Here is a 27,942-nt window from a genome sequence, read left to right on the forward strand (position 1 = left end):
TATTAACATTTATAGCATCTGATAAACTGATAGTGTATTTCAATACATCACTAATCGAGCACAGTGCTTCTTATCGTACTTTATGATCGTCGACCGTCCATAGAATAACTACTGATTTTTTAATAAAACTGTTCCTGCGAATTGAATATTTAAATCGAGTGAATAGCTTTTTTGTTTTCCATTTTTAGGGTTCCGTGCTTCAAAAAAAGAAATAGGACTCCTTATATGATTTTTTATTTTCCATCTATATTATCCGTAGAGATCATTTTTCTCAAGATGACGGGGAACTATCAAATTGAACTTGGAATTTAATGTCTCTAATATTGTAAAAACTAACTTTTTTAAGTTGTTTTCATACAATATCCGTTGACCTACAATCATAAAATGGATACGGAACCATCGATGGGGGAGCCCAATTCGCTCTTAACCAATTTTTTATGTATAAATCGAGGCTAATTTATAAATGTATGGTTCGAAATGGTCAATGTTTATTTGAAAAGAAAATATAAAATTGTGTACCTATCGTTTAAATGTTTTAATTTTTAACTTACGTAAAAAAGGTAGTAATTAGATCGACATGTATGTATGAGTGTGATATTGTAGGAATTGGTTAACTTTTAAGTATTATGAAAATATAAAAATTCTGAATATTTTTAGCTTGATGCTGTCCTGCATATAGTAGGGTATCAGAGGCAACCTAGTGTTAAAGAAACTATTAACAATTGTATTATTAACAAACGAATAAATTATTCAAATCAATCATCATCATTACATAACTCCTCATTAAAGGTTTCCAAATGATTACAATTAATCATAATTAAAATAAAAACAAACAAACTGAAACAATCATTCCTTTATTCTTTACATTACGCGTTGTAGTTCTATTGATGGGATATTTGTATTAAAATGGAAAATATGACACGCGAAGGAATCAATGAATTTATTATACGTATTAACGACCTAAACGAGGCTTCGCCTGCTTAAAATTATTTTTATGTCATAGCCAAACTATACTAAATTATTACAGTGTTATTCTACTCTATAATTTATATTCACGTAAAGTATCATCTAAATCTGTTTATTATTTTTTGCGTGAAAGAGGAACGAAAATCCTTACAAATTTTCACATTTAGCTACCAAACGCAGCTTCGCCCGCTTAAAGTTATTGTGAAATTATACATGTTATTCTGATGTATAAACTACATATTTATAAAGTTCCATTAATATTTAAGCATCCGATCCGTTCAGTAGTTTTTGCGTCAGAGTGGAACAAACATTCATCGATTTATTCGATTTGTTGTTAGTTCTTTGGTTTTAGATTTCCACACGGGGAATGATTTGTATTTATAATAGGGAACGTAGTGTCTTAACACTCTTCCTCCCTTCATCTATCTTTCTGCTCTATAAGCTATAAAAGAAAAAAATGTATAAAAAAATAAAACAACAATAATATATCGGGTGTCATAGACATTATAAGCTCGCGTGACACCTTTATAAAATTACTTAGTTATTATAATTTTTCTATACAATTATAATTTATTATTTTGTTATTTTCCAAGGACGTTAATATAAATTGTGCATACATTATGCGAGCAAGTATAGTTTACTGGGTAATGCATTTTTTTTACTTGTCAAGTAAGAATTATGCTATGTTTTGAATAAGTAATTAATTATATAGGTACAACGTTTGTTTTCAAAATTAAAGTTTATAATAAATATTAATTATATAAATCTTGATTGTATAAAGTAATAGAGAAATTTATTTTTATAATATATATTTAAAATTTATATTTTTTTCTATACATAGAATGTAATGTCCCTTCTAATTCCTCTAAGGATATATGTACAAAGTTTCGTGAAAAACTGTTGAGTAGTTTTGGCGTGAAAGCATAACAAACAAGCTTACATAAATATTTATAATATTAGTAAGAAGAACTATGATGATGATTAAAATGCTAGAGATATTAAGATTTTCTCAAGACTACTTTTACCTGTGGTTTCACACGCGTGGCCAAACAAAAAAACCTAGGTTTGTCTATGATATTTGATCGATTCAAAAAAATATTATAAAATGTATAAAATACAATTTAGTTTTTCGGCCTGGTTGAAAAAAGTGCATTAGGTATTTATTTCCTTAACTTAACACGCAAAGGAACCTTATGTCGTAACTTAATCCTAATTCGGAACCTGGCACTTTTAAATATTAGAACAGGAAAGATGTCCCTCTTTTATCTTCACGTTGAATACCGTACATAGCAGAGTTGGCAGATGCATTCTGGACACCTAGCGTTAAGACACTCTGTTCCCCACTTTTAGCTGTATTCTGGAGGTATTGCGCTTCCAGAGCGATAAAATAAAAATATTAAATTACTAATTTTGAATCAAACCCGCAACCGTCACATCTACGGCTATACTGCGTCACAATAGCCTTAAAGCAACGATATTTACTATAATATAAACTTCTAATACAATATAGTTAACAAAAGTTAGTTAAAAATGAACTTAACCACTCAGTTAAACCCATCCACGGCAATCTTTACACTACCTTTATGGGTTAACAACACGAACGCTTGTTTGTTCTTAGGTACCTACTTGTATTACTTGTTAATTATTTCATACTTAGGTTTTTTAGTCAATTTGGTTGACTGTAATTAGGGTTCCGTCGTCGTGTGTAACAGCGTTTGACTTGATTGAACAGGTTGTTAGTTCAATTCTCATTTGGGGGGATTATATTTAAGTTACTATTCTCATTTACTTGCTCTATTAGACACAAGTTCGTGCGGCGTTGTGTTCCGATCAATACATAATGTCTGGTATTCGGTAATGCAGGACGGAGTATCCCAAGGCAATGTCTCGAAAACTGGACGGAACAGCAAGGTTCTTCTCCATATTATGTAGGAAACCCCTAATAATGGTTTTTTATAATCTGTATGGAATGATTCTATAATCAAAACATATATTCTGCATATCGATAGAGAAATCTTACTTCAAGAAAATCATAATTTTTGTTCCCATATTAAGACATTAAGCGGCGGAACCTAACGCCGCTCTCTACAGCCAGAAAACGTAAATAAATTTAAATATACGTACTGTCTTGACTTAAATCAACCACGGCCATCATCCCTCATACATCACGGAAGGTAGAGACACTCCGTTTCTCACTTTCCGTTCAATTTTCGAGACATTATGACTGACGGCACTCAACGCCGCACTTTGTAGTTTTAAAAAATAGTTACCTTTACCAACTAAACCACAGAAATGAATTATAATATTATAATTTTTTTTTCTCGCCCGACTGCTTGCTCTACCTCGCTACCCCTAAGGTATAAGCATGGGGTGCTATACCGTAAATGCCATATTGTAGACCGTTACGACAGATGTAGGTTCGTTTTTAATTGTTTTAACGTGAATTATTAGCTTGTTTGTCGGTTACCACCTTTTTGGTATTATTCTTTTGAATTTATATTGCTTTAGGTAATTTTCTAGTATAAAACAGAATTTCTTTTATCTTCAGGGTAGGCAGAGGGAACCTACTTTTAAGACATTTTACGCCCAATTTTCGAGACATTGCATGTTGATTGGATGAACACAATGCAGCGCTTTGCCTTATTATTAGAGAGAAGAAATGAAAATAATTTGTTCCCTTGAGTGGGAATCGAACTCACAACTCTACAAAGTGACTATATGTTTGATATTAACCTTATTTTTAGGTTTACGCTATATTCCGCACATGAAAAGGTAGGCAAAGGGAATCTGGGAACCTAGTGTTAAGTAGAACTAGAACATTTGTTTGACATTTTATTAAGACTCATCCGTTTCCCATTTTCAAGCGAATTCTGGAGAATCAAGTAGTTTTAGCTAAAAAAGAGGATAAAATCCTTAAAAAAAATAGATTTCGAATTATTTTTAATGACAGCCAGAACTAAGTTCAACGATTGCTTATCTATAACTTAATACAATTTAAAAATACATATCATACATGTTATTAGCATACGGCGCTTGACTTAAACAACAAGTTACTTTTTGACATTATTTATTTATGTATCTTTATTTAACCCGTAAATTCGCTACTATGATTAAAAAATATTAATATATATTTATATTTTTTTTTAATTCAATAAAAAGTATTTTAATATTTGTTTTAAAAGAGAAACTTTTATACTCTGTACCTTGTAAAAGCAGGGAAGTGGGAACCTAGTATCAAACACTCAAATTCCCATTATCCACTTATTAGTAAATAGGTGCATAATACGTTTAAATTTCACAATTTTAACTGACATAATAAAAAAACCAAATAAGAATAAAAGACTTACAAATTTTTTTTTTCAACTTTTACATTTAAAAGCTCTTTTTAATATAATACTTTAAACCGTAAAACACAAGTCGTTGAGATTCTCCGATCAACACACTATGTCTTAAAAATTCCTATGCGGGATAAAAAAAAAATCCTGCGGGATGCAGCGTGAAACTAAAAAAAACATGTACCACAGCACCTTGAAACCTCTTTAGTAAGCTCAAGCTCAATAACCAGTCATCGTGACTACCTCTAATCTGCATCACGACACGCGACACTCGCTGTCAACAGTGTATACATACGATCTAGTTGAAATTTGTAGAATATTTTACCATAATTGTTATAAAGAGAATACTAAGGGATTTTAGATTTGGTTATTAGAAAAGTTATGTTCTTATATGAGTATTTATTATAAGAAATAATTTCAGTAAACAACAATGATTAAAAAATAAGAGTTAGTGATCTTTTTGTAACATTAGTGTCAAAATTAAGGTTAATAATATTAAAACGAAATAAAGACGTAATTCTAGTTTACGCTATTAATAAAAATATTATAAAGTATATTTGTTTATATTTTATAGAAGTGGATAGAAAAACATAGATAAAATATTTAAACTAAATGTCATTTTTTGTAAAAATCACAAGCCATTTTAATATGTATCTATTTTTTTTTAAATTAAAGAAAAAAATCTAAATAATATTTTTGTCTACGTCTAGTACATACGATATACGAATATACATACATATATGTATTTAAAGATATAGATATCATAGCCAGTCCTTGGGGTAATTTATTATTTTGACATTGTAGATTTGGTAAGCCCTATTTTTTTATCATATAGATTAAAAAAGAAACATTATACAGTACAATTTCCATGAATTTATACATTTTTTTTATTAACGCATAATAATTTTAATTTACACAATTAGTAGTAAGGAATTAGTCTTAGGGCACTGCAAAAATGCGTAATATTTCATATTAGATTGGCTTCACAGTAACAGCAGAATAGGCAGGGGCAACATAGTGTTATCACTCCGTTCCCCAAAGTCCACCAAATTTAAAATAATGCACTCCTCGAATAGGAATTTAACCTACAGTAGTCGTGCTTACGTAATCAAACGATGTGCTGTCAATATAATTCTTAAAGTAACATATTCCTTCAATAGAACATCGAACCCGCAACCATTGCCTCGCCACGCTGCCATGTATTATATTTAAATATCACTATTTAATCTGTCCCCGACACGCGACATAGCTCGAGTCGTGTCAACATCGGTTTAACGCTCAACGGGTTTAGACAAAGGTTTTCAACTAATTACTGGGAGAAGGGGTCACTTTGGCCCTTTGAGGGAAGTTTTGAGTGCGATAAGAAAGCTCTGAGGGTTTTTTGACACTTATATAACGAATCGTAAATTATATTTGTATGTGAAAAGAATATTCTACTTTATGTTCGAATAGAAATATGATTTTAATAAAAATTGTAATAAACCTTTTTTTTACTAATATCCTTGAGGGGCTGTCTGAGGCCGTCGCGTCGTGGCGTAGGGGTACAAGGCTGTGACTGTAATTCGAAGATTGTGGGACTCGGGGGAAGGAATTATTATTTATTAATATTTAATATTTTCATTAATACTTTGATTTCTTCGCTCTGGCACCAAGGTAAAAGCTCCGCGTTTAGCTCTACCACTCAACAAGCAATATGTCGAAAAATTTGGCGGACGAAGAAAACCGCAATATCTGAACAATAGGTTCCCTTTACTACTACTAGGTTACTGTGTACCCTCCTACATGCGAGATACATCGTGAAGCTATTTTTTTTTATCTACTTGTAAGAAAAAAGAAATAAGCCATACATCAATTTTTATTGGTACTTACAAAAATTCAAACGATATTCCCAATTTATGACCGTTCACCAGTCAAATGTTCCATTTTGTTCTATATCTCATAATCCTATTAAATATGTATGTAAGTATGAAATACAACCGATTTACATATTGTATTGCTACGAGAGTGTGTGAACTACTAATTTCTAAAGTAAACATAAAATCGATATTTGTCGATTTCATAAATCAAATGTTAAAAGATGTCTCAATAGAATTTTAGGGTTAACGTGACAAGGACAGGTATACTCTTTAGTTGTATTTACTTAGTGAAGAGAGAGACAGATATACTTTCTCGTTTCGTATTAATTAAGGAGCGTGGATTTAAATCATTGTCTGTCAGCGCTCCCTGTGGGAATCCTGAAGAGTTATAGGCACCTTTATTCTAAATTTACAATTACAATTTTGTTCACAATATTTTAAATTACGATGTATGTTTTGTGGTGTCTGTATCGGATCGGTCTCTGGGGTTCATTTGGGAATTCCGATAGCTCGTAATATTTAAATTACTTCCTTAATACTGTTTAAATTCTTTTTTTTTTGGATTAAACTTAATGGGAAGTCAATTTATTCTATTCTTTCCGCTTCAATAGAAACTTTACATCTATGCTAATTAACTGTAAGAAATAGTATTGTGAGGCTCTAGTGGCGCATTGGGACTGGGAATTATGATGATGAGTTCGATTCCCATTCGGGAAAATAATTATTTTTTATTACCAATATCAAATATATTCTATAGAAATGTTAAAACTGTAAGTTTTTGTCTTTAATTAATACGCCATTTTGAACTTCAATAAACATATTAAAAATGAAATAATTTCTGCAATAATTAACCTGGCATAGCAAAGACATTAGAGTATTCTGACGCTAATACCAAATGTCATATTCGTTCCACAGATAATCTACAGCGCCAACTGTCCGCGTCAGTTGTATGACGTTTGAGGGACGTCACGGCCGCTAATCGAGATTGTATGACGATAGCCGACTGTCATGGCTCGCGGGCAATTCTGTGTTAAATTGAAAATTATATTATAATTATTATTATTTTTATTGTGGTGTTTTGTGTTTTATTAGCTTTGGTAGTTTGTATGTATGTATGGAACGGAAACTTATAATAATGTAAAAAAAATCTCCAGTGTTGTTTCCGTAGGTGTTTCGAAATATCGCCTCTTAGTGCTCTCCTACGCTCTCTACATGCCAAATACGAACTTTTTGCCTACCTCAGGACTTAAAAAGAAAAGAATAAAAAAGGAGTTCCCGTAGAAAATTCCAAAGAGCATCTTTTAGTGCTCCCCTACACTCCTTAACTTACATATTAAATTTTAACTTCTCAAGTCCAGTAGTCTCGCTTGTACCTTGTGTCAATCAATCATTAAATTATAAAAAAAGCATAGAACGAAACTAAATATAATAAATTACATTAAAAAACCTATATTATATAAAGCATTGCTTGCTAACATTATTACAAAAAAAAATTGACAACCATCCAAAACCTCCATACTGTCCATTAATTAGAGAAGTGAAAAATATTTCTCGCGAGATTGGTACCGCCATTTAATTGATACGGCGGAGGAATCCAACTGAAGAAACGGTCGTTAGCTTATCACAATACTGATTTCACACCGCTGGTACATGCTCCGGTTACATGCTGTTGACATTTTAAATTGGATGTTTTGTCTGTTTGGTGGGAGTGGTTATGGGTTCGAGTTTTAATTGAGGTAGATTTTATGTTTATATGATATATTTTTGACTAGAAGAATGTATTGAAAATAAGCAGAAAGTGGGGAATAGCCTATACATGAACAATTACGCTAATAATTAAAAGAGTAAATTGCAACAAAATTCTTCTACATATTTTAGGTACTAGCACAATTGATATCGGCACGCATACGAACAATACTTTTTTAAGCAATATTGTATATTTAGACATTTACACTATAAGTAAATAAAAAATATTACAATATATCTTATAACTATTCGTTTACTCAAAAAAAAAGTAAATTAAAAATCCAATAGCAGCATATAAACCATCTCTTAAAGCCAGAAGTCCCGTCAGGTCACGCTTTGCAAATAAAAAAAAGTTGCATTAACACAACTCCTTCCTTACCTTCGTCTGTTTGCTGTATGTTAACGAATATAGACTGATTAACTTTGTACGTGTTTTTTTTGAATGGCCCGGTTTTAGTTTAGTTTTCTTTATATGGTGTTACTGATACTTGTAAAATGGTGATATTGACGAAATTTGTTTATTGACGATTGTGGAGGCACTGCGTGGTGAGTGGTGGAACTTAACGCCGTTCTTTGCTCTGTTACCAGAGTATGGAAACGAAAATATTAAATATTTAATTTCCTCGCGTGGGAATCGAATTCATATATATTCAATATATTCAATTTCCGGCGTTTCAAAACGCGGCGTTAAGATCCGACAGAAAGTGAAGACTGCCTTAATACTAAAAAAATATAATAAAAGACTAATGCATAAGCGAATATTTCCTTCGTTTACAACAAATTAGACCAACGTTTCATCAAGTAAGTTCTAAGTGATGACATTCTGTCGAGATGGAACTATATTTTAGAATGCGCTGGAGCAAAACTACCGAGAGTGGGTGCCAGCGTCGTATCTAATGTTAAGATCTCTAAACGATACATACCGCTATGGAAAATATTAAATAAGTCGTTTTTTATAATATATATTTAATATGCAATGTATAGAAAATTGGGTGGAGTGTGGAGGGTTTCTCTCTGCCAATCTGCCTTCTATATGAGGAATACAGCGTGATGCATTTTCATAAAAGACAATATGGTGATATAATATTAATAGAAATTTTAAAAAGTTTCCATTTATCAAGAAAGGCCTAAGCTATATTAGTCGTTTTAACTCACTGTACTTACTGGCTTGCGAAACCAATGATGTTAAACACCGATGCAAAAAAAGTAGTTTTATTTCTTTAAAATATCCAAATACATTACAATATTTTAAAAAAATATGAATGAGAAAGGAGTGTCTTAACACTAGATTCCCAGATATCTTCTACATATCCCGCTATCTACGGGATAGAGCGTGAAACTCCAAAAAAAAATATTATTTTATAAAAAACGAAAAAAACCTTGTGTCCCAAAACATCGTACGCGAAATGAAAATAACTTTTGGCGCAGCGAAGTTATAAATCAGTACGAGTGTAGCTCAATTAAAAAGGCCTCTATCAGATGTACTTCTGTTCCAGAAGGCGCTTTTTATTTTTCCAAAGATATATCGTAAACCCTTTTTAAATACTTTTGTCAACTGTTTATTTTTGGTTGTGATTCATTGGTGGGTAGGTTCAGTTGTCACTTGTTTGAATGGTGCGGGTTCGTATCTAAGTATTTTTAAGTGTACCTCGTGGCGCAGGGGCAGAAGCGTGTGATTCTAAATGTGATAGGTTGTGGTTTCGATTCCCACTCAAGGAAATGATATATTAAATATTTTTATTTTTTCGCTCTGGTGTCGAGGCAATGGGCAGCGTTGAGTTTCGCCACTCAACACGTCTTTCTTTTCACGTCTCAATTCGGCGGAATCTGTGGACTGGAAGTCTTGATGGCAACGGGATGGGAGTGTTTTAGGACTAGGTTTCCAGATATATTTTTTTACCGTGATATCTCTTTAGGAATTTTACACTGTTACATTAGGAACTGTTTCGCATCTTTATGTGTGAAGAAACGAACGTTACAGACAACTTTACGATTTTTCAAATTATTATTATCTATAACAAAAAAAATCGTAAACTTATAACAGAAAACCGTAAAATAGAAGTAACAATTAAAAATTAACGATATAAAATGAATCGATTAAACTATTTCACTGCAATACGTCTCGGTTTCGGCTATAACTATTCTGAATCAGTTACCAAAACTCACATTATCTTATATCGATATATCACATGGTGTTAAAAATTTATATGGCTATTTAACAAAAATCGATTTTCAATCTTATTACTCAAACAATAAGGTTAAAAACTGATTTACTCATTGTTTTCGTAAAAAATATAAATTTTATGGTATTCTCGTATTTATTACTTTATAATAAAGGATAAATTGGCATGCGGTTTTGTGTTTAAATGTAGGTTATACCGAAATAAGGCTCGTGCGCTCAATCAATTATGATCGTATTCGATTTTTTTGATTGTAATCGATAATTGTGCGCAGCTGTAATTTCTTTTTTGGTATATGTCATTGTTCTGAATACTTAGAGCGGAATGGTGAAATATTTTTAAGTATTTCATGTTAAATTTGTATTAAATTTGGGGGAAAATACTTGTTTTTATAATACTGAAATTGTAATTTTCATGTTATTAAATTTAATAAGAAATTTATATAAGTATGTTACGTTATACGAGTATAAGGCCAGGTTGTGGGTTCGATCCCCACTCAAAGAATTGAAAGATTTATTTAAATTCATATATTCCTCAGGTTACGAGACTAAACGCCAAGTTTAATTTCCCTACTCAACATGTAATGGTTCCAGATTTCTTTTTATCTTATTATTTATATATGATTACAATTTACTTTCTATAATATATCGTTTTTCCAAATAACTAAAACCATTCTACAATAGCAAAACTATGCAAAATCCCCAATAAACATGTCTAACAACTTTAAAATAGTGTGAATCCTGACCAAACGCGAACACCCTCGGGTCTTAACGCCGTAAATAACCAAGATATGAAGACGTCGAATACCATAATGAACTGTCAAAATATACTCATTGATTGCTAAAGTACTAAATCCTTACCTTTAGGGTTGTTTAAATCATTCGAGCTGATTGTATGAAGTTGCTAGAACATGGAATAGATAGTCTGTGCGTTGACAGCTTTGAAGTATTTGTAATCTGTGGTGTGGCAAGTGATGTTTTTTTTAATATTTAGATTTTGTAGATATAATACGACGTTAAGTTTCGCTTTTCAGTTTGTCAATATCAAAATATACCCATGCTCGAGTAACGAATCCTATATATTTAGGGTTATTTAAATCATCGATGCTGCTTTTATGTATCACTGTATACTCTCTTGTTCACCTTAAACCAAATATATAAAGCAAAATAATACGGAATTATATCCAAAAACGTAATAAAGCTTCCTTTTTAAAAAAATATATTTTAATTTTCGGCACCTGTTTCTTAATTTCTGACATTCGCATTTCGAAATACCATCTTGAAATGTCGTTCAGTGTCAGCTGTCTCAGTTTTATCAATATTTTTTATATATTTATAAGATTACATGACAATTTAACGAAGATATCTTCAGTGAAATTTGGAAATACGAGTGATGGTTGTGGGTTCATTATTTGTTCGGGGAAGTACGTATAGTAAGTAAAATAAAATATTTTCATTTCTTTGCTATAAGAACTTAGAACTCGGCGTTGAGTTCTACTACTCAACACCCAATGTCTCGATAATTGGGTGAAAAGTACGAGAACGGAGTATTCTTACACTAGGTTCCGTTTCCTTTTTACGGTATTTTTACGGCAAAAAGAAAAAAAAATACAAAAAAAAAATACTCATATCTTACAATATCTCTAGGCTTAGAATAGAAATAGAATTATTATCACCCAACATTCGATTTCTGTAAAATTATCAAAACGAGAATTTAAGTAAGGGAAAGCTCTTTAGTAGACCAGTATATTTATTTAGCTACCTAAACCCAATGTCATTGTATTAAAAATTAAGAACGGCAAACTCTAGAATAATTTTTCAGTATCAATTTTTTAGAGAAATCCAATAAATTGACATTAAAATCAATCCAATATATTCATCTGTCAATTAATATTAAAAGAAAACAAATTTAAACAAATTGAAAGAAATAAACCTTATATTTTAATTAATAGAGTCATTTTTTTGTTAGTAGTTAGTTTTTAAAATGAATTCAAAGACTAACTCGATTATTTATACAAGATTTTTTTTATAATAGAAAGAATTATTCATATTTATCCGTTCAATTTACACATGTATGGACAAGATAAGAAACTTATTAAATAAAGATTTTTCACGCTTAAAGAGAAATATATGTGTATAGATTTAGAAATCGTCGGGGCGCAGCGGCTTCGCGTCTCACTGTGAACGTGATGGTTATGGGTTGAATTCTTTGGTCGCAAGATAAAGGAAATTGGGGGGGAAATAAGAAAAAGGACGGAATGGTACGCTGCCTCTGTTAATTCTTAGTTCAATTATGAATAAATAACTAAATTAAACGAAAATAATTTTGACAAGAAATAAAAAAAAACATATTCTCTATAAATGAGCCTTTTTAGTACAGATATATATTTTTTTTTCTTTTCTTGGACTTTTAAATCCTGTCGTTAGACGTATCACGAACATTGTTTTAAGAAACAGTTTTTATCTCGTTATTCTGTGGAACTTGTCAAATGTCGGATTCGTTCTAATATTTCAAATACGAAACATATTTCTAAAATAAATTTATACTTGTAAGTAAATGTATGTAGACATCGTCTTGTGTGATTGTAAACGAGGTGGTTGTGAGTTCGATCCAGTTCGAGGAACTGAGTTCTTGTCTTTTTTCCGTTTTTACAAGACGTTAACTTTCGCCATTCATCAAACTCAAAATTTAACGGAAAGCGTAGAACGGAGTGTCTTAGCATTAGGTTATGTGGGAAAGAGCGTGAAGCAATTAATATTCTGTATCAAAGTATTAAAAGAAAATTTAATGTTTTGAATAAGTTTCGCGCTTCGGCAGTTTTATATTTCCAATTATCTCGCTTTTACAATTGACTTTTATGTACGTATTTTACGTTACAATTTAGAAAGTTTATGAACATAATTCAGTTTTCTATCATAAAAAAAATTATGAGTATGCTCGAATAAGTTCTCCCATTAACTCTGTTGCCATTTAGACTTCCGTTCCCCACTTTCCGCCGAATAGCATTGCGTGTTGAGTGGAGGACATCTCTCTCCATCCTTTGCCTCATTACGAGAAACAGAAATGGAAAATATTAATTCTTTCATTTCTTTCATTGAAAATCGAACTCACAACCGTTGCACTTACGCACTTACACCACCGGGGTGACGGGACGGGATTATTTTACTATTACACTTTACGACAGAATTAACAGTCCGGAAACATTTAAATTGTACAGGGCTCCTTAGAATGATTGAATTGGTTGAAAATGGATCTCGACTGTTAATCTTTTTATTTTTGACAAAATTCTAAGCTACTGGTTTGTTTTTTCAGTTTCGTTCTTTATGCGGTCGTATTTGACAGAAATACAAAAAAAAACTGTTTATATTATTTACAAATAATCAAGGCATAGCGAATTTCGGCGGAGAGTGGAGTATGAAGTCTTAACATTAGGTTCCCTTTGGCTATACTGCTGAAGAAATACAAATAAGCCTTTTTACTATATTAATATTATTTTTCTAACATGGATGGTAAAATTGTTATTAAAATAGCCAAACCCGTAAAACAACAGATAATCAATTAAACAAACGCTATAGCACTATCATTAGAGACACGAGAGACTAATTAAAAAAAATCCCAACACAAAATTGTCACATACATATTTCACGTTGACATCCGATCGGTCAGATTCCAAGCGAACTCAATTAAACAGCAGCGAGATAAAATTAAGCCTTAATTAAAACTCCATAATGTTTAAACAAAACAAAATAAGTATATAAAAACAAAACAAAACAAAAATAAAGAAATAAAATGAGGTAGCACAGGCGTAAAAACATTTTGTCACCAATATCGCGCTCCGTGACCGGTCTTACTCCTTTTCTCTTGTTTACTTTATTTTGTTTTTGTTTTGTTTTGTTTTATTGTTTTTGTTTCAGTGTATTTTATCAATGAGCGGTCGCTGGCGGCTAGTGATAAATATCAAATAAACACATTCCGTTAATTGCCTAAATTCTCGATTTTGTAATGAGATATCGATTTTAAATTCGAATTGTATAAATTATTTTTTGGTTTGCTTGAGGACTTTTGCGTGTGATTAAAGTGACTTGAATTTAAAATATTTCATGCTAGCTCCGGTATGTTTAATGCTTACAATTTACAATAGTAACACGTTCAAATTTTGGCAAATATTTAATGTTTTTACTTATATAAAGCTAGTAAATTAAATTAATAAAAATAAATGTTACACTAAATCCTGTATTGCAATTTGTATAGGATATTTTGGTTATTATAATCATAGCTCCGAACGGGAATCAAACCCACAAACATCATTAACCAATACTTATCACTACGACTGCATTATAATATAGAAATTTCGTATTAAAATTTAAATAACTAAAGATTGACAAATAAATGTATTTTCCTCACGTTTGCTTTACTTCTAGTTAATAAACTACTCCTATTAGGCTATAATGTAATGAAGATAACAAAATGAGCCTGTTAGCTTGAATTATTGCAGATATATTGGTACTAGCTTAAATACAAGACCTAGACTTAGACCTCAAGAAATTAATAATTATAGTTTTATTTATTAGATATCATTTACTATCGTTGTGGGTTCTAATCCAGTATTTAAACATATGTCTATCGTATGACAATTTCTTAAAAAAAAAAAACACTTGTAATTGCAAGATCTAAATGGGTGAGAAGTTTTTTAGCTAATTAACAAATTGAATGTAAAGAATTTTTTTAATGAAAGAATATTTAAAAAAACTTTAAACGTGACTATAAATGTTTAAAAATTATATAAAACAAATGAAAACGTGATGGTTTTAAGTTCGATTCCCACTTGAGAAGAAAATTATCAATTTTCCACTTCCTTGCTCTAGTGAAAAGATAACAGTGCGATGACGTTGAGTTATATCACTTAATGCACAATATCTAGAAAATTCAGACGTCTTCACGGAACGGAGTGTCGTAACACTGTTTCCCTCTGCCTACCCTACTATCTGCGGGATACTGCGTGAAACTAAAAAAGTGAACTGTCTATACATTCCTAACACTACGTACAATGTCTCACTCATTGCCCTCCACAGTCATAAATCGAGTCTCTCATTTGAATACGATTGTGATCCTCGCAACTACGCTTATAACATTCTGTTGATTTATATATATATTATTTTTAATTCTTATTTCTTAAACTGTTTTAATAGTGTTTGTTTAGTTGTATTTGTCTTTATATTTGATTTTTTTTTGTTATTAAGTTGTATTCCGCATATAAAAATTACTTAATTCGTTACCAGAACGAGAATATGATAATATTAAATATTTAATTTCCTCGAGTGGGAATCGAACCCCCAATCTGTTTGTGCTTGTGCGATTGCGCTACGACTGGCCTCGATCGTTGACGTTTTTGGGATCAATAGAATCCCATAACGAGTTAACGAAAATGTATCGATCCCCAAATTGATATTCAAACTCACATCCATCGAGTTTATAATTAGACGCTGTGAAACTAATCCACAACGGCCTTCTTTTATTAATTGTGAAAAAAAAAATAAAACCAAGTCTCATATAACACGCGCACGATCACATTCAATTAACTTTAAAACTGTTAAATCATGTAACGTTTCAGTTTCGACTATTTCATTGCGACCGACCGACTGTGTAATTCGATTTTTTTATCGACTTTCTATTTTCTTTTATTGACAGTTAATTCGATTGTAATTATATCGATTTTTAATTTTCTTTTATTTTTTCTTTGCGGAATGGCTGTCAGATGTCAAAATGCTAGTAAGCAATTAGATATTCGTTATTCGTAATAGCTGGATTTTTTTTATTTTATCTGCTTAGAAATACCAGACAATTTAATTTGATAAACCGCGGTGTTGAGTTTTATCTTTCAATACAAATGTGTGGAATAAGGGGGGAAAGGGTAGAACGAAGTGTAGATTAGGTTCTCGTACTCTAGGTTGCCTAAATTTTTATATGAACAGGTGTGAAGCCTCTTTTTTTCATCTATTTAATCAAATCAAATATATTTTGAAATATTTTCGTTTTCATTTCTTATTAAAGTTAGCAAATTTTTCTTTTTATTATTAATTTGAATGAGCTAGATGCTTTCCCATAGGCATGGGTTCGAGTCCTATAGTAAAATTTAAAAAAATGTAAATTATTTCCTTTTTTAAATTATTTTCATATGAATGAAACAACTTCTTGTAGAGACTATGAAAGTAAGACTAGCACAGTCATGTGCATCTTTATAATGATTTTATTAAATGTACAGCATTTATTTCACTTTCTACATCAAACTTGAGATAAATCTTAAGATAAATCTGATATATATTTTTCTACTGTTTGTTAGATCTATGTTAGGAGATAGGATATGTACCGCTACTATGTTTGTGATACGATAATCGATATCGAACGCGTGACGTACTTTGATACATGCGGCTAATACTAGCGTAGGTGCATTCGACTCATTTTCGTGTTATAGGACATATTTAAATGAGATTGTTAAGCTTTGCTCTGGTATATAAAATGAGATATTAGGTTTCTTAATGACATAGAAAATGTCGCGAGGGCGTTATAGATAAAAAAAATGTAAAAAAATAAATAAATAAATAATCTAGCGTTGGACAGAGTATCGGGAAACTATCGGTCAGTTTCAGTATTGAAGTGGCACCCAAAATAAGAAAAAGAAATAACCATATGCATTTGAAAAGAGACCTATATAAATTACGGACAGACCCTTTTATTTTATTTATATGCATAGATACCTAAGTCCTATAAGAAAATATTAATATTTTTAAGTTTATTTTATAAATGCGTTTTATATTTACGCATAAAAAATTATCTTGTCTCACACATTTCACATTATAAGTGAATCACGGAATTTCTGTAACGTCACCGCTGTAGTAGCGTATTACAAATTTTCGACAACATTTGTAGTAGAGTCCGTTACGCTGTATGCAGTTAATGCTGTTAATAACGTGAGAGTTAGGAAAGTTGTATGCGCTTGCATTACGCGTCTTCAATAAATTGCTTAAAAGTTGATAGAAATTAAAAGATTTAATGTTAGAGTTTGGTATGAACAAAATAATATTTTACTTCACGCTTAATCCCGCAAATGGCAGGAGAGGCCATAGGGGGAACCTGGGAACCTAGTGTTAAGACACAAGTAATATAGTGTAGTGGTAAAAACTTAAATTACTTTCCGTATGATCTTTGAGAAATTGCGTGTTGAATAGCGATCATTTACTCAGTAAGCAATAAATAAGTAGTGTAAATACACTACTTAATTATAGTTGACTGACGAAACTGACATTTTATATGACTAATATATTATTGTAATTTTAATAAATATTCAAGTGAATTAAACTTAAAATTTTATTCAAGCTACTTAGGTAAAGTTAAAACCTATATAAAGATATAGTAAGTAGGGTAGGCAAAATAAGCCTAGTTTCTGTTCTCCACTTTCAACCTCCTATTTTTTGAAACATTGCTTATTGAGAAGCGGAATTCAACGCTGCGAAAATTAGGCCGTATCTATAAACCTCTTTAAATTCTGAGATCGTTCTAAAAACGGAAGATACGTATTTTAAGACGTTGCTAACTATAAAAAAAAAATCGTTTGAAAAATATGATTTGGTTCCATACAGAATAATTATAAACAGTAAGTTGCATAGAAAAATAATGTTTCATGTTAATTTATATGAGAGCTGACAGCCGCGACAGTTCCAACGGTGACTTATGTGATTATTCAAATGAGACCAATGCATAGTTATAATATTGCTTAATTAAGTTATTATTAGGTATATTTTTAATATATAAATAATTTAGGGGTGATTTTTAGGGTAAATATCGTGTAAGTTAGTTATTTCGTGTATCTATATTATCATTACATAAAAGAGTTATATGTAACAAAATAGCTAAGTTCACGCTTGTTAACGCAACAGGGAAAGCAGAGGGAACATAGTGCTAAGACACTCTTACTGTATTCTCGAGTGGGCATAGATCCCAAAGCCATCGTGCCTCGACAACCACAGAGTTACATATGACGATCTTAAGTTCAATTTACTTTTGGAGAATACTAACATTTATAATAGAGCAGCTTATACAATTTCATTAGAACTAATGACCTACAAAAATAAATAAATCTAAATCTATAAAATGCGTCGAACTTGGAAAACTGAGTGCCTTTTTTATCACATTTCTTCATATCATAGAGTTTGGAGGAATTTTAAGAAGACCATTCTATAAAAATTATAATTCATATGTTTACGGAATTAAATGCAATTTTTACAAAAAAAAAGAAAGGAAATTAGGGCACTTCTCTACAAATAATATATATTTTTAGTATCCCCATACTTTATAAATTTCATTATAATTAACATAACCACATTATATTACGAAATTTGACATACAAATGAGGTTAACATAAGTAATAAAATATTAACCTGACACTGCCTTGTAGGCAGCGCCCTCTAGGGTGTGTTAATTCATCCTTTGTTTACTCTACTACCGTTTTTAAAATTATAGAGCCTTATATATTTTATTAGTAGCGAAAATAAAATTGAAGTGGTAGTCGATTCGATTTCGGTGTTGAAAGTATTTTAGTTTTTAAAGTTTTATATAAATAAAAAATCTTAAAGATTTGAGGCTATCGCCGTTTGAGTCGAATTTTTATTCTTTTCTCACTCTGGTAACAAGACAAAGCTCGTAAATATCTCGAAAATAGCTCGAAAAACGGAGTGTCCTGTCTCTATGTTCCCTGTGCTTAACCAGTGGGAAAAACATACTAATATTAAGCACATAGTATTTACATTTTATAAATGAATGATTAAAAGTTATTCTTAATCACAATATTGATTATTATTTACTGTAAAAATAAAACACATTTATTCCTTCTTTAAGTTAAGCCTAAGTTAAATTAAAATTAAAATAATCAATATTTTTATATAAAAAACAATATATAGGACTGAAAAATACTTTTTACAAAAATTTTATATGTTTTCTAAAAGTATTTTAAATAATCAATCTTAATTCCCTAAGTTAGCTAGTTGAATAAACACTAATCCTTCCAACTAATACAATAACTATACTAATCCTCGAGCACGCCTGTCCCAGCTTTTATTTAACACGCAGCTTTTTACTCCATTCACTGAAAACTGAAAGCTACACAAACAAGTTTTGTAGAAAATATTTACGAAAATATTGTTCTAAATTGGTTCTAACGAAATTTACGTGGCCACGACGTCGCCGTTTGGAATTACTGTGAGTTGATAAGAAATTTACTAAAATATTCTTATATTTCTTATATTTATCTAAAATATTCTTATATTTATTAATATAAGCAAATAATATACGTTTATTTTACAATATTTGAGAGCAAAAATAAATAAAAACCTAAAAGGGAAATTTATTTAGTGTTTAGCAGTGCAGACAATTTTACTAAAATAACTAACCAATGGGCCTTAAATACTTTTTTTTGCTTCTCGCTATTACAAGAATCTAGGGTAGACAGAATAACACTAGTGTCAAGACACTCCCTTCCCATATCACATTTTCGTTCCACTTTTTACACCAAGTTCTAGGGACCGTAGTAATAAGTGAGGTATGGCAATGTCTTAATGTTTCTGTTAACCCCGTGTTGTGCAGGATACAGCGTGAAGCTATAAAAAGTGTATAATAAGCGCAGGTTCAAATCCCGTAACAGTAATTTAATTATACATTTTCCAAATATAATTTTTTTCTAAGCGTGGTAAGTTATGAAGCTTTAAAAAATTCAAAAACTCAAAACACAACTTTAAAAGCTCAAAGCTCAGTATCATCAGCTCAACATTATTATTTTCACTTTTACATACATACGGCCGGGTCACTGCCGAAATTCAGTCACGCGATCCACCCATCAACGTTTCTACCCCCTTGTAGACTCGGCGAATTTTATAAACTACCCTCCGTTTCGTTATTTCGAACCCCCTGTATATAAGCGCCCCTAAAGCTTTTTATACCATTGGCTGTTTGTAAAAAAGGATATTTTACGATGCAATTTTATTGTTGTGATTTTTTATAATGCTATTGATATAGAGTGAAGCATTCTGTCTCTTATAGTTTAGTGGCAGATATAAATTTTGTTTTGGTTAATTTAAAAAATAAAATAAAATCGTTGAGATGTTTATAATAACTTAATTTGACGGTATGAGTTAACTGCTAAAGCTTGGCGTTGAAATTAGAATCCGGCGGAACGTGAGAAACGGAGTGTGTTAACACTAGGTTCTCTCTGCCTAGCCTACTGTGTAAAGCTGATTTGATTTGGTTTTAATTTTGATTTAGTTAACGAGACTGTAGCTTTGGTTGTGAGTTCGATTCCCGCAGGAGTAAATGAAATACTTTCGCCACTCTGACAATTTTAAGCAATATATTAAGTTCTTTCATTCAAAACATATAGAGTGTCTCCACACTAGGTTTTTTCTGTCTACCCTGCTATATTAATTATTAGTTTTTAGTAAACAAAATTTGATATTTTTTTCTAATAATATACGATTTTAATATTCAAAGGATCTTTTACACGGTGGTTACGAAGTATTTTTATATTTTACAAGAGCGAAGCGCATGGCGGGCGGGTGGTACCGCCCCTTTCTATTATACAGAAGGTTTCATTATCCTTTATAATAAATAACATTTCAGGAATAAATATTTAATAAAAAATATAGTTTTTTTTTAAATTTTATATTTAGCGTATGCTATCACACATAACGAATTTGGTGTTTTTGAAGTGAATTTAGTGCGCTATGTTTTCCCTATCTTGAGATATCGCGTGTTGCTCGAGACATCTCGAGATAGTGGCGAAACTCAACCCTGCAGATTGTTTTACCAGAGCGAGAAAAAGAAAAAAACTGTATATTATTTTGACTGAGACAATCGCTTATCAAAAAGATTAACAAGATTGTTCGATATTTAAAATAAATTGATTTTTTTATATAACCCGCACATATCAGTAGGCATCTGTAGGCAGAGGAGTTTTGAGAACCTAATGCTACAACACTCCATTTCTCATTAAGACACCGTTCTCCACTTTCCGTGCAATTCTAAATAAATAATTAAAAATAAAAAAAAGTTCTAAAAAGAAACAGCCTGTATAACCAATCGATACACGTCTTAGTGAGTTTACGTTGAACTCATTAAACAATAGCAACCTGTAGTGTAATCGCCACTTGCTTTAGAACCGTAAATATTATGTTAATTGTTATAACTCTACTTAGTCAAGTAATATAGTTCTAAATGTGGTTGTCAAAAGTTTTTATATGAAAATTTGTATTTTACTAGGGTTTTTTTTATTTGGCCACATTGTGGTCAAATGGGAAGAAGTTAGTTGTGGCATGTGTCATATACAATAAATGATGCAACCAATACATAACGACGCTATAATTTTGAATTAATAAATATAGTATAAGTAAATATAAAAAAAAATAAAAAAATATATAGTGAAATATTTTAAAAATATAATCTGCTAGAGAGGGATCGAATTTACAAGCACCTTGTTACAGGTTTTTTGTAATTATAATTCATAATTGACCAATGTACGACGAAATCATAAAATTATCGTATAAAAACTTTATTAAAATGTTATTACAGAGGCCCTCGTGGCTCAGAGGCACAAGCGTTTGACTGTAGACGCGACGCGTTTGGGTTCGATTTCCACTCAGAATAATTAATTGTTTAATATTTTCATTTTCCTCAAAACGCAATGCCTGTAGAATTCAGCGGAAAATAAGGTAAAGAAATGTCTTAATGGGGAGTGTCTTTACATTAGGTTCCCAGGTTCCTTCTGCCTACTCGGCTATACTCGGGATTCATCGTGAAGCTAACAGACTGTGTTTTCCACTACAGCCCATTTTCGAAACATTACGAGTTGAATTGCGGAATAGAAAGCTCCGATTTATCGTACCAAAAAAAAAAGATTTAAATACAGTAATACTTCCCAGTGAGAATCGAACCTACAATCACCACTCACAACTTTTTTCGTCCCAATCATAATTAACAATTAATATCAAACCAAAGTGCGACCAAATAGAAAATATATCGTGAAAAAGCCTTATAAAAATAATATGTAATCCCTTAAACAGCATGAATAAACACCGCTCCACTCACTCCTCTGTTCCTAATAAAAATTCATATTAAAATATAATTTTGCGTGCGCCCGTGAGTCAGCCACGAATATAATTGATCTGATAAAACGTAACTAAAACACCTTTTAAGTTTATAAAACTAGTTTTTGCATACTGTTTTACTTCAGCTTTGAGTTTATTTTATTGTTAGTTTAGAATTAATTCACGGTTTAGGGAAGGGAAGACAAAGGGAAGCTAGTGTTAACTTAACTTAACTCCGTTTCCTATTTTTTTAATTTTCGTTATGTGTGGCGGAACTCAACGCCGACGAAACTCGATTGTAGCGAGAAAGTAGAACCAGGGATCGAATTCACAATCGTTGCATACAAGACCAACTAAAATATTGTTTTTTTTTATTTTCACGAGACCGTCGTAGCACAGTGGTTCTACTGTAAACGTGACAACTATATGTTCGAATCCCATTCTTGAGAATAAATCGCTCTTTTAACAAGACAAATCACCGAAAATCGAAGCTAAAACCACTTCCTACAATACCTAAATATCTACTGAACTATAACGTATAAGAATTATTAATTTTAAAGAAACATCTACCATGATGGATTGCCTCGCTTTGTTTTCCATAAACTGTTAGTAATAAAAATACTAATTTGTCACATCGATCGCTGTCGCTGTCGCTAATAGTTTTTGAAATCTGCCTTCCATTTGATAACAGCTGAGTGCCGGTAATGGCGTTTAACACTGTGGTACAATGGACGTTTATAGAGCATGTGTGAGATGGGTGCCAGTTCATGATATATGTATATTTATATATTAGTCAGTTATATATTTTTTACTTTAAAATTGTATCTCACTTAATAATTATAAGGGATAAAGGTTAGGCAGAGGGAACCTATACTAAGTTCCCTCGAGACACTCCGTTCCCCATTTTTCGCAGTTTGCAAGTTTTTATTTTACCAGAGCAGGACAATTAAAATAATAATACTTTTTTAGAAAATATATAAAAAATTGATTGTTGATTGTGATTTTTTCGAATAAAATTCCTTTTAAGTATAGATAATCACTTTAAAAATAACATAATGAATTTCCTCAAGCGGGAATCAAACTCACAATTGACCCGTTAACCGCCAGACGCTTTACCTCTGCGCTACAACGTCACACAAACATACATACACCATAAATCAATACACACAATTAATCTCCAACAAAACTACCCCCATAAATTAAAATCAAACAAAATTACCTTAAAGCCATTTTTCCCTGTTACGTTTCTACCTCAGAATTAGCATGGGTCGATACTACTTCCGGCCGGTGCCTTACCCGGGCAGACACGGTGTAAACATTATATACTCGTAGGTATTCGACTTCCTTGTTATTTTTACTACCTTAGATGACGAAAATTGTGGGTAGGTATTTTATATATAGGTAGATATTTTATAAACGAATATTTTGGTGGATTGAATCGATTTAAATTGGCTTAGTCACAAAATACAGTAATATTTTCATTTAGCTTTTATATAGAACTCTTTCGCTAATGGGTTATTGTCAGGCAACACGGAGTGTCTCAACACTAAATTCTCAGGTCCTCTCTGTCTATTCTTCTGTGTCAGGGATATAGCATGTAGCTATATTAATAATATTTTACTAACTGCGGCTTCTCCTTCAGCTATAAATGGGCTATGTAATACCTACGTAAAATACTTGTTTAATTTATTATGTTTTTTTAAAATAAATAAACTCTTCATATATTAATAGTATAGAAATACGTCTATAGCAATAATAATATTTTTTTACCTAGTGTTAAGGCACACCGTTTTCGATTTTCAGCCAAGTTCTAGAGGCATTGCAAGTTGATTGGTGGAACAGAACGCGACGCTTTGCATCGATAACAGAGAGAAGAAATTAAAATATTAAATATATCCTCGAGTGAGCATCGAACCCATAACCCGTCACGTTTACACTGTTACTTACTGTTATGGAACATAACCTTAATCAACAATTTATATTTCTTTTTTATTCGATCCTTACATATTTATTATGTACATATATTTAATTTAATAAAAAGGTAATTAAATTTAATTATCCATAAAGTATTTAATTTTTTTTTTCAGTTTCCACTCAAGGGAATATCTGTATTTATAATTTAATATAATAAAAGTAAATGTTATAGTTTAGTCAGTCGTGTGGCTGCCGTATTGCGTTCAACTGCGATTATACTGGTTGTGGGTTTGATCCTCTGCGGTGTTAAATTCTGAAACTAAATCTATGTGTTTCTTTTACTGAAGAAATATGGATAAAAAGGCATATTAAACATTTTTTTCTCATTCTCTCATACTCCCGAGGGTATGTATCTGGAAGACAAGACCACGCTTTTACGTGACCTTCTTCCTCCATAACATCGATATTGTGTTCTCAAATATTAACCAATGTCTCTCCCTGTTTCTCTTCCCACTGACTCTGGCTTCATAAACCTTTATTGCCATTTTTCGTGCACAAACCACCTAAGCTCGTCTTCTTCATTCTCCCTAGGACATCCATCCTCGCATTTCATTCTCAAAATCTTACAACTAAAATTACTTTTCATTATAAACACATATGTAAATACAATAAAAAACTAAGAATACCTCATAATTTACAGCTACCGGTACTGAGTAATATATGGCGTGAGTATTTATATTTAACTTTAGGTAGGTAGTGTATGTAGGTAGTATATGTAGGTAGATGTGGGTACCGCGTCCCGCAGCGTGGCGAAAACCTTACGATTCGTGAGACTTTGTAATCGATGCTTGAACAGTCATTTTAATTGGAATTATCGATATTTTTTTAATTTATATACGTAGAGTAGGATATTCTGATGAGAAATATTTTAAGTATACATTTTTTTTTAAATTCTTATATATGTAGATTCAAAGTTTGTAAACGCGATTGGTAGTGGGTTCAATCCCCACTCGAGAAAATGAAATATTTATTAAAATGTATATTTTCATTTCTTCGTTCTGATGTTGAGGCAAAGCACGGCTTTTATTTTGCTCTCTTTGCCTCATTACCAGAGCGAAATGAAAATATTGAATATGTCTTTCTCCCGAGTAGTAATCGAACTCACAACCATCGTTTAGACTTTTAACAGCACCACTTCACCCTAAAAAAAACCATAAAAATTAAAAATTATATATAACTTCTCGATATCTGTACAGCACGTCGTCGACCACGAGACCTGGACCACTATAAACCATATACCAATCGCCCCCCACTGTTTTTTATATTCGAATCTCGTTCAGAATAAAATTATAAAGAGCATTAATAACTCAGCAAATGATAAACGTTCTAGTAGCGTATGCAAAGTGGTGTTTTTCTTACGATTTACAGTTCCAATTATCGATTAATCGAATATTGATTTGTTATCGATATCTAAGAATTAAATATGTATAATTGCTTGTTTGTTTAGTGCTGTTGTTAAGAATTCATGGGTGATTATAATTAAATTAGTTTCTTAAGAAAGACTACACGCGCCCTTGATTTCTGCCCCTGATATATTGTTACGAATTTGGATGAAAAGCTGAGGATATAGTGTTTTAACACTGATTCTCATGGTGGAGTTATGCTCAATACCATTTTGCGCTTGCCCTTTTTTGTATCCCGTACACAGCAGGGACTCTATTCCCGTTAAGACACTTAGTTCCCATTAAAACACTTCCGGTCACACTTTCCATCGAATTCTTGAGACAAACGAACAGACGAACTCAACGCTCGTTACAAGAGTGAAGAAATGAAAATATTAAATTCTCCGAATGGGAACCGAACTCACAACCTTCGCGATTATAGCACATTTGTACTTCTGCGCCACGACTGCTCCGAATCTCACCACAACAACGAAACCAAAATAATTACGTTAATTGAGCATCGAATCTACCACCACCGGCCATACTATCCCACTAAACCAATACGGCTATAATATCACAATCAAGTAAATCATTTCACCCAGGTAACTTGCAATACAAAACTAAACTTAGAAATAAACACCAATGTATAAAATTTCTTATTAATGTATAAGCAACGAGGTGGTGCTGGTGCGTATTTAATGGTGTCAGCAAACTTTATTACGTCGTGGTATTAATAAATGAATTGAAATGAAGACCAGATTTGCTGGAAGGTAATTGATACCTTGGGTTCGATTCTTGCTACTATTGTTTTAACTGTTGACCGACTTCAGCTAAAGGAGGTGAGACTTTTAAGAAAGATGCTCAGTAATACCCTTTTTACCAGAGCACCGAGTTGTGAATAATTAAATGAAGCTTCTCCTGAGCCACGATCGAACCTGCAACCATCGCTATTATAGTCAAAGGTTGTTCCATAATAGCTTGATTCTAATGACTTTTTTAACATTAAGTTCTTCTTATTAATTATTTGTTAAAAAAATGTATAAATATGACATATAACTTTTCTATAGGCCATTTTCCAGGACTAGGCACCAAAGAAAATATTTCATTTTAACTTTCATTTAATAGGTAGGTCACTCACTAGTATAGGGCATCACTAAGTGAGGATTTGCCCATGGTCTTTGGAATATATGGTACCGTGCCCAACCAAGAATAGGCTTGTGCCCACTCCACAAACAACATAACACAAAAATACAAAATATGCCCTGAAAACCGTTAGACGAATATTCTTAACCGTTAGAATATTTTTTCCAGAAAATATTTATAGATACGTCCATGCCTAGACTAACGGGAAGAAAAGGGATTTCCTATTCTACGTTAAAGTCTACGCAAACAAAATTGCCGGCGACGACTAGTTTCAAATATAAGGATATTAAAGCAACATAATATAATTATCCTTCTTGAGTAACTCTCGTTACAATTGTTGATAGGAATTTTTCTCACACAGTTTTTCTATGAAAATGGCAACTATTGTATCATAAATTGTATTACACATCTGACAGTTAATAATATTTAAGACCATTATTAAAATCGATTAGGAAAATTATCAATTAATAAGAAATAATTAGTTATTTTTTATGATTTCTGGTGTTTTGTTATCTTTGCATGGAGTGGAGAGAAACAATTTTTTAGTTTGTAATAACATAAAACTAATCAGTCCGTTTGGTTTATTGCTCTAATCTAAGGAATTACTGGTTCGATTTGAAAAAATCTTTTTGTGTTACTTGTAATACTTAGTGTCATGATTCCTATTGTGTCATGAATAAGTATTGATTACGTCTATTCTACTATTGAGGAGAAAAAGCTTGCTTTAAATATTTCTGTTATTCATTAGATAAATTTTCATCAATTTTATTCGGTTATTCATAAGAAAAAAATAATATCTTTAGTCTACACACAATGGTTTCCAATCTAAATCTCATATAGTCAAAACCAAACTTCTCATCTTCATAAATACACAAACACCTACAACTTAGACAAAAAAGAACCCCCACTTACCTTGAAAATAGCTCTTAGTTCGCAAGTAACTGACAGACAGCCGCAGTATAGAGAGACGGTCTAACTTGCTAAGGATATTCTGTTCGAAGGGCAGAAGTGATGCTAACGTGTCTAGTTCAGCGTTGAGTCGCTCTCGGTGTCTCTTACTGGGGTTGCTCTTGGTGACACCGTCTTTTGATGGGGGTTTGATGCTGGGAACAAAAAATATTGTTAGATTGGTATTTTATTGAATTTTGAAACTTTTTTAGACGAAATTAAAAAACTCTAATGTGAAGAATATTATTGTAAACATTAATATTATTACATTTTATTTTTATTCT

At 31.6% G+C, this 27,942-nt stretch overlaps 1 protein-coding gene across 2 annotated transcripts in view; it reads right to left on the reverse strand.

Annotated features, from left to right (window-relative positions):
• The window catches only part of ss (aryl hydrocarbon receptor spineless), a 96,600-nt gene that overhangs the window by 13,533 nt on the left and 55,125 nt on the right, over positions 1-27,942 (reverse strand). For both annotated transcript variants that reach the window (XM_085190081.1, XM_085190079.1), the window contains exon 2: positions 27,623-27,813. In XM_085190081.1, coding sequence (XP_085046207.1) covers positions 27,623-27,813 — 191 coding nt within the window. The remainder of the gene's footprint in view (positions 1-27,622; positions 27,814-27,942) is intronic.

The sequence above is a fragment of the Heliconius melpomene genome, chromosome 9 (assembly GCF_056956725.1).
Source record: "Heliconius melpomene rosina isolate 202511_hmr_F chromosome 9, ASM5695672v1, whole genome shotgun sequence".
Taxonomy (NCBI): domain Eukaryota; kingdom Metazoa; phylum Arthropoda; class Insecta; order Lepidoptera; family Nymphalidae; genus Heliconius; species Heliconius melpomene.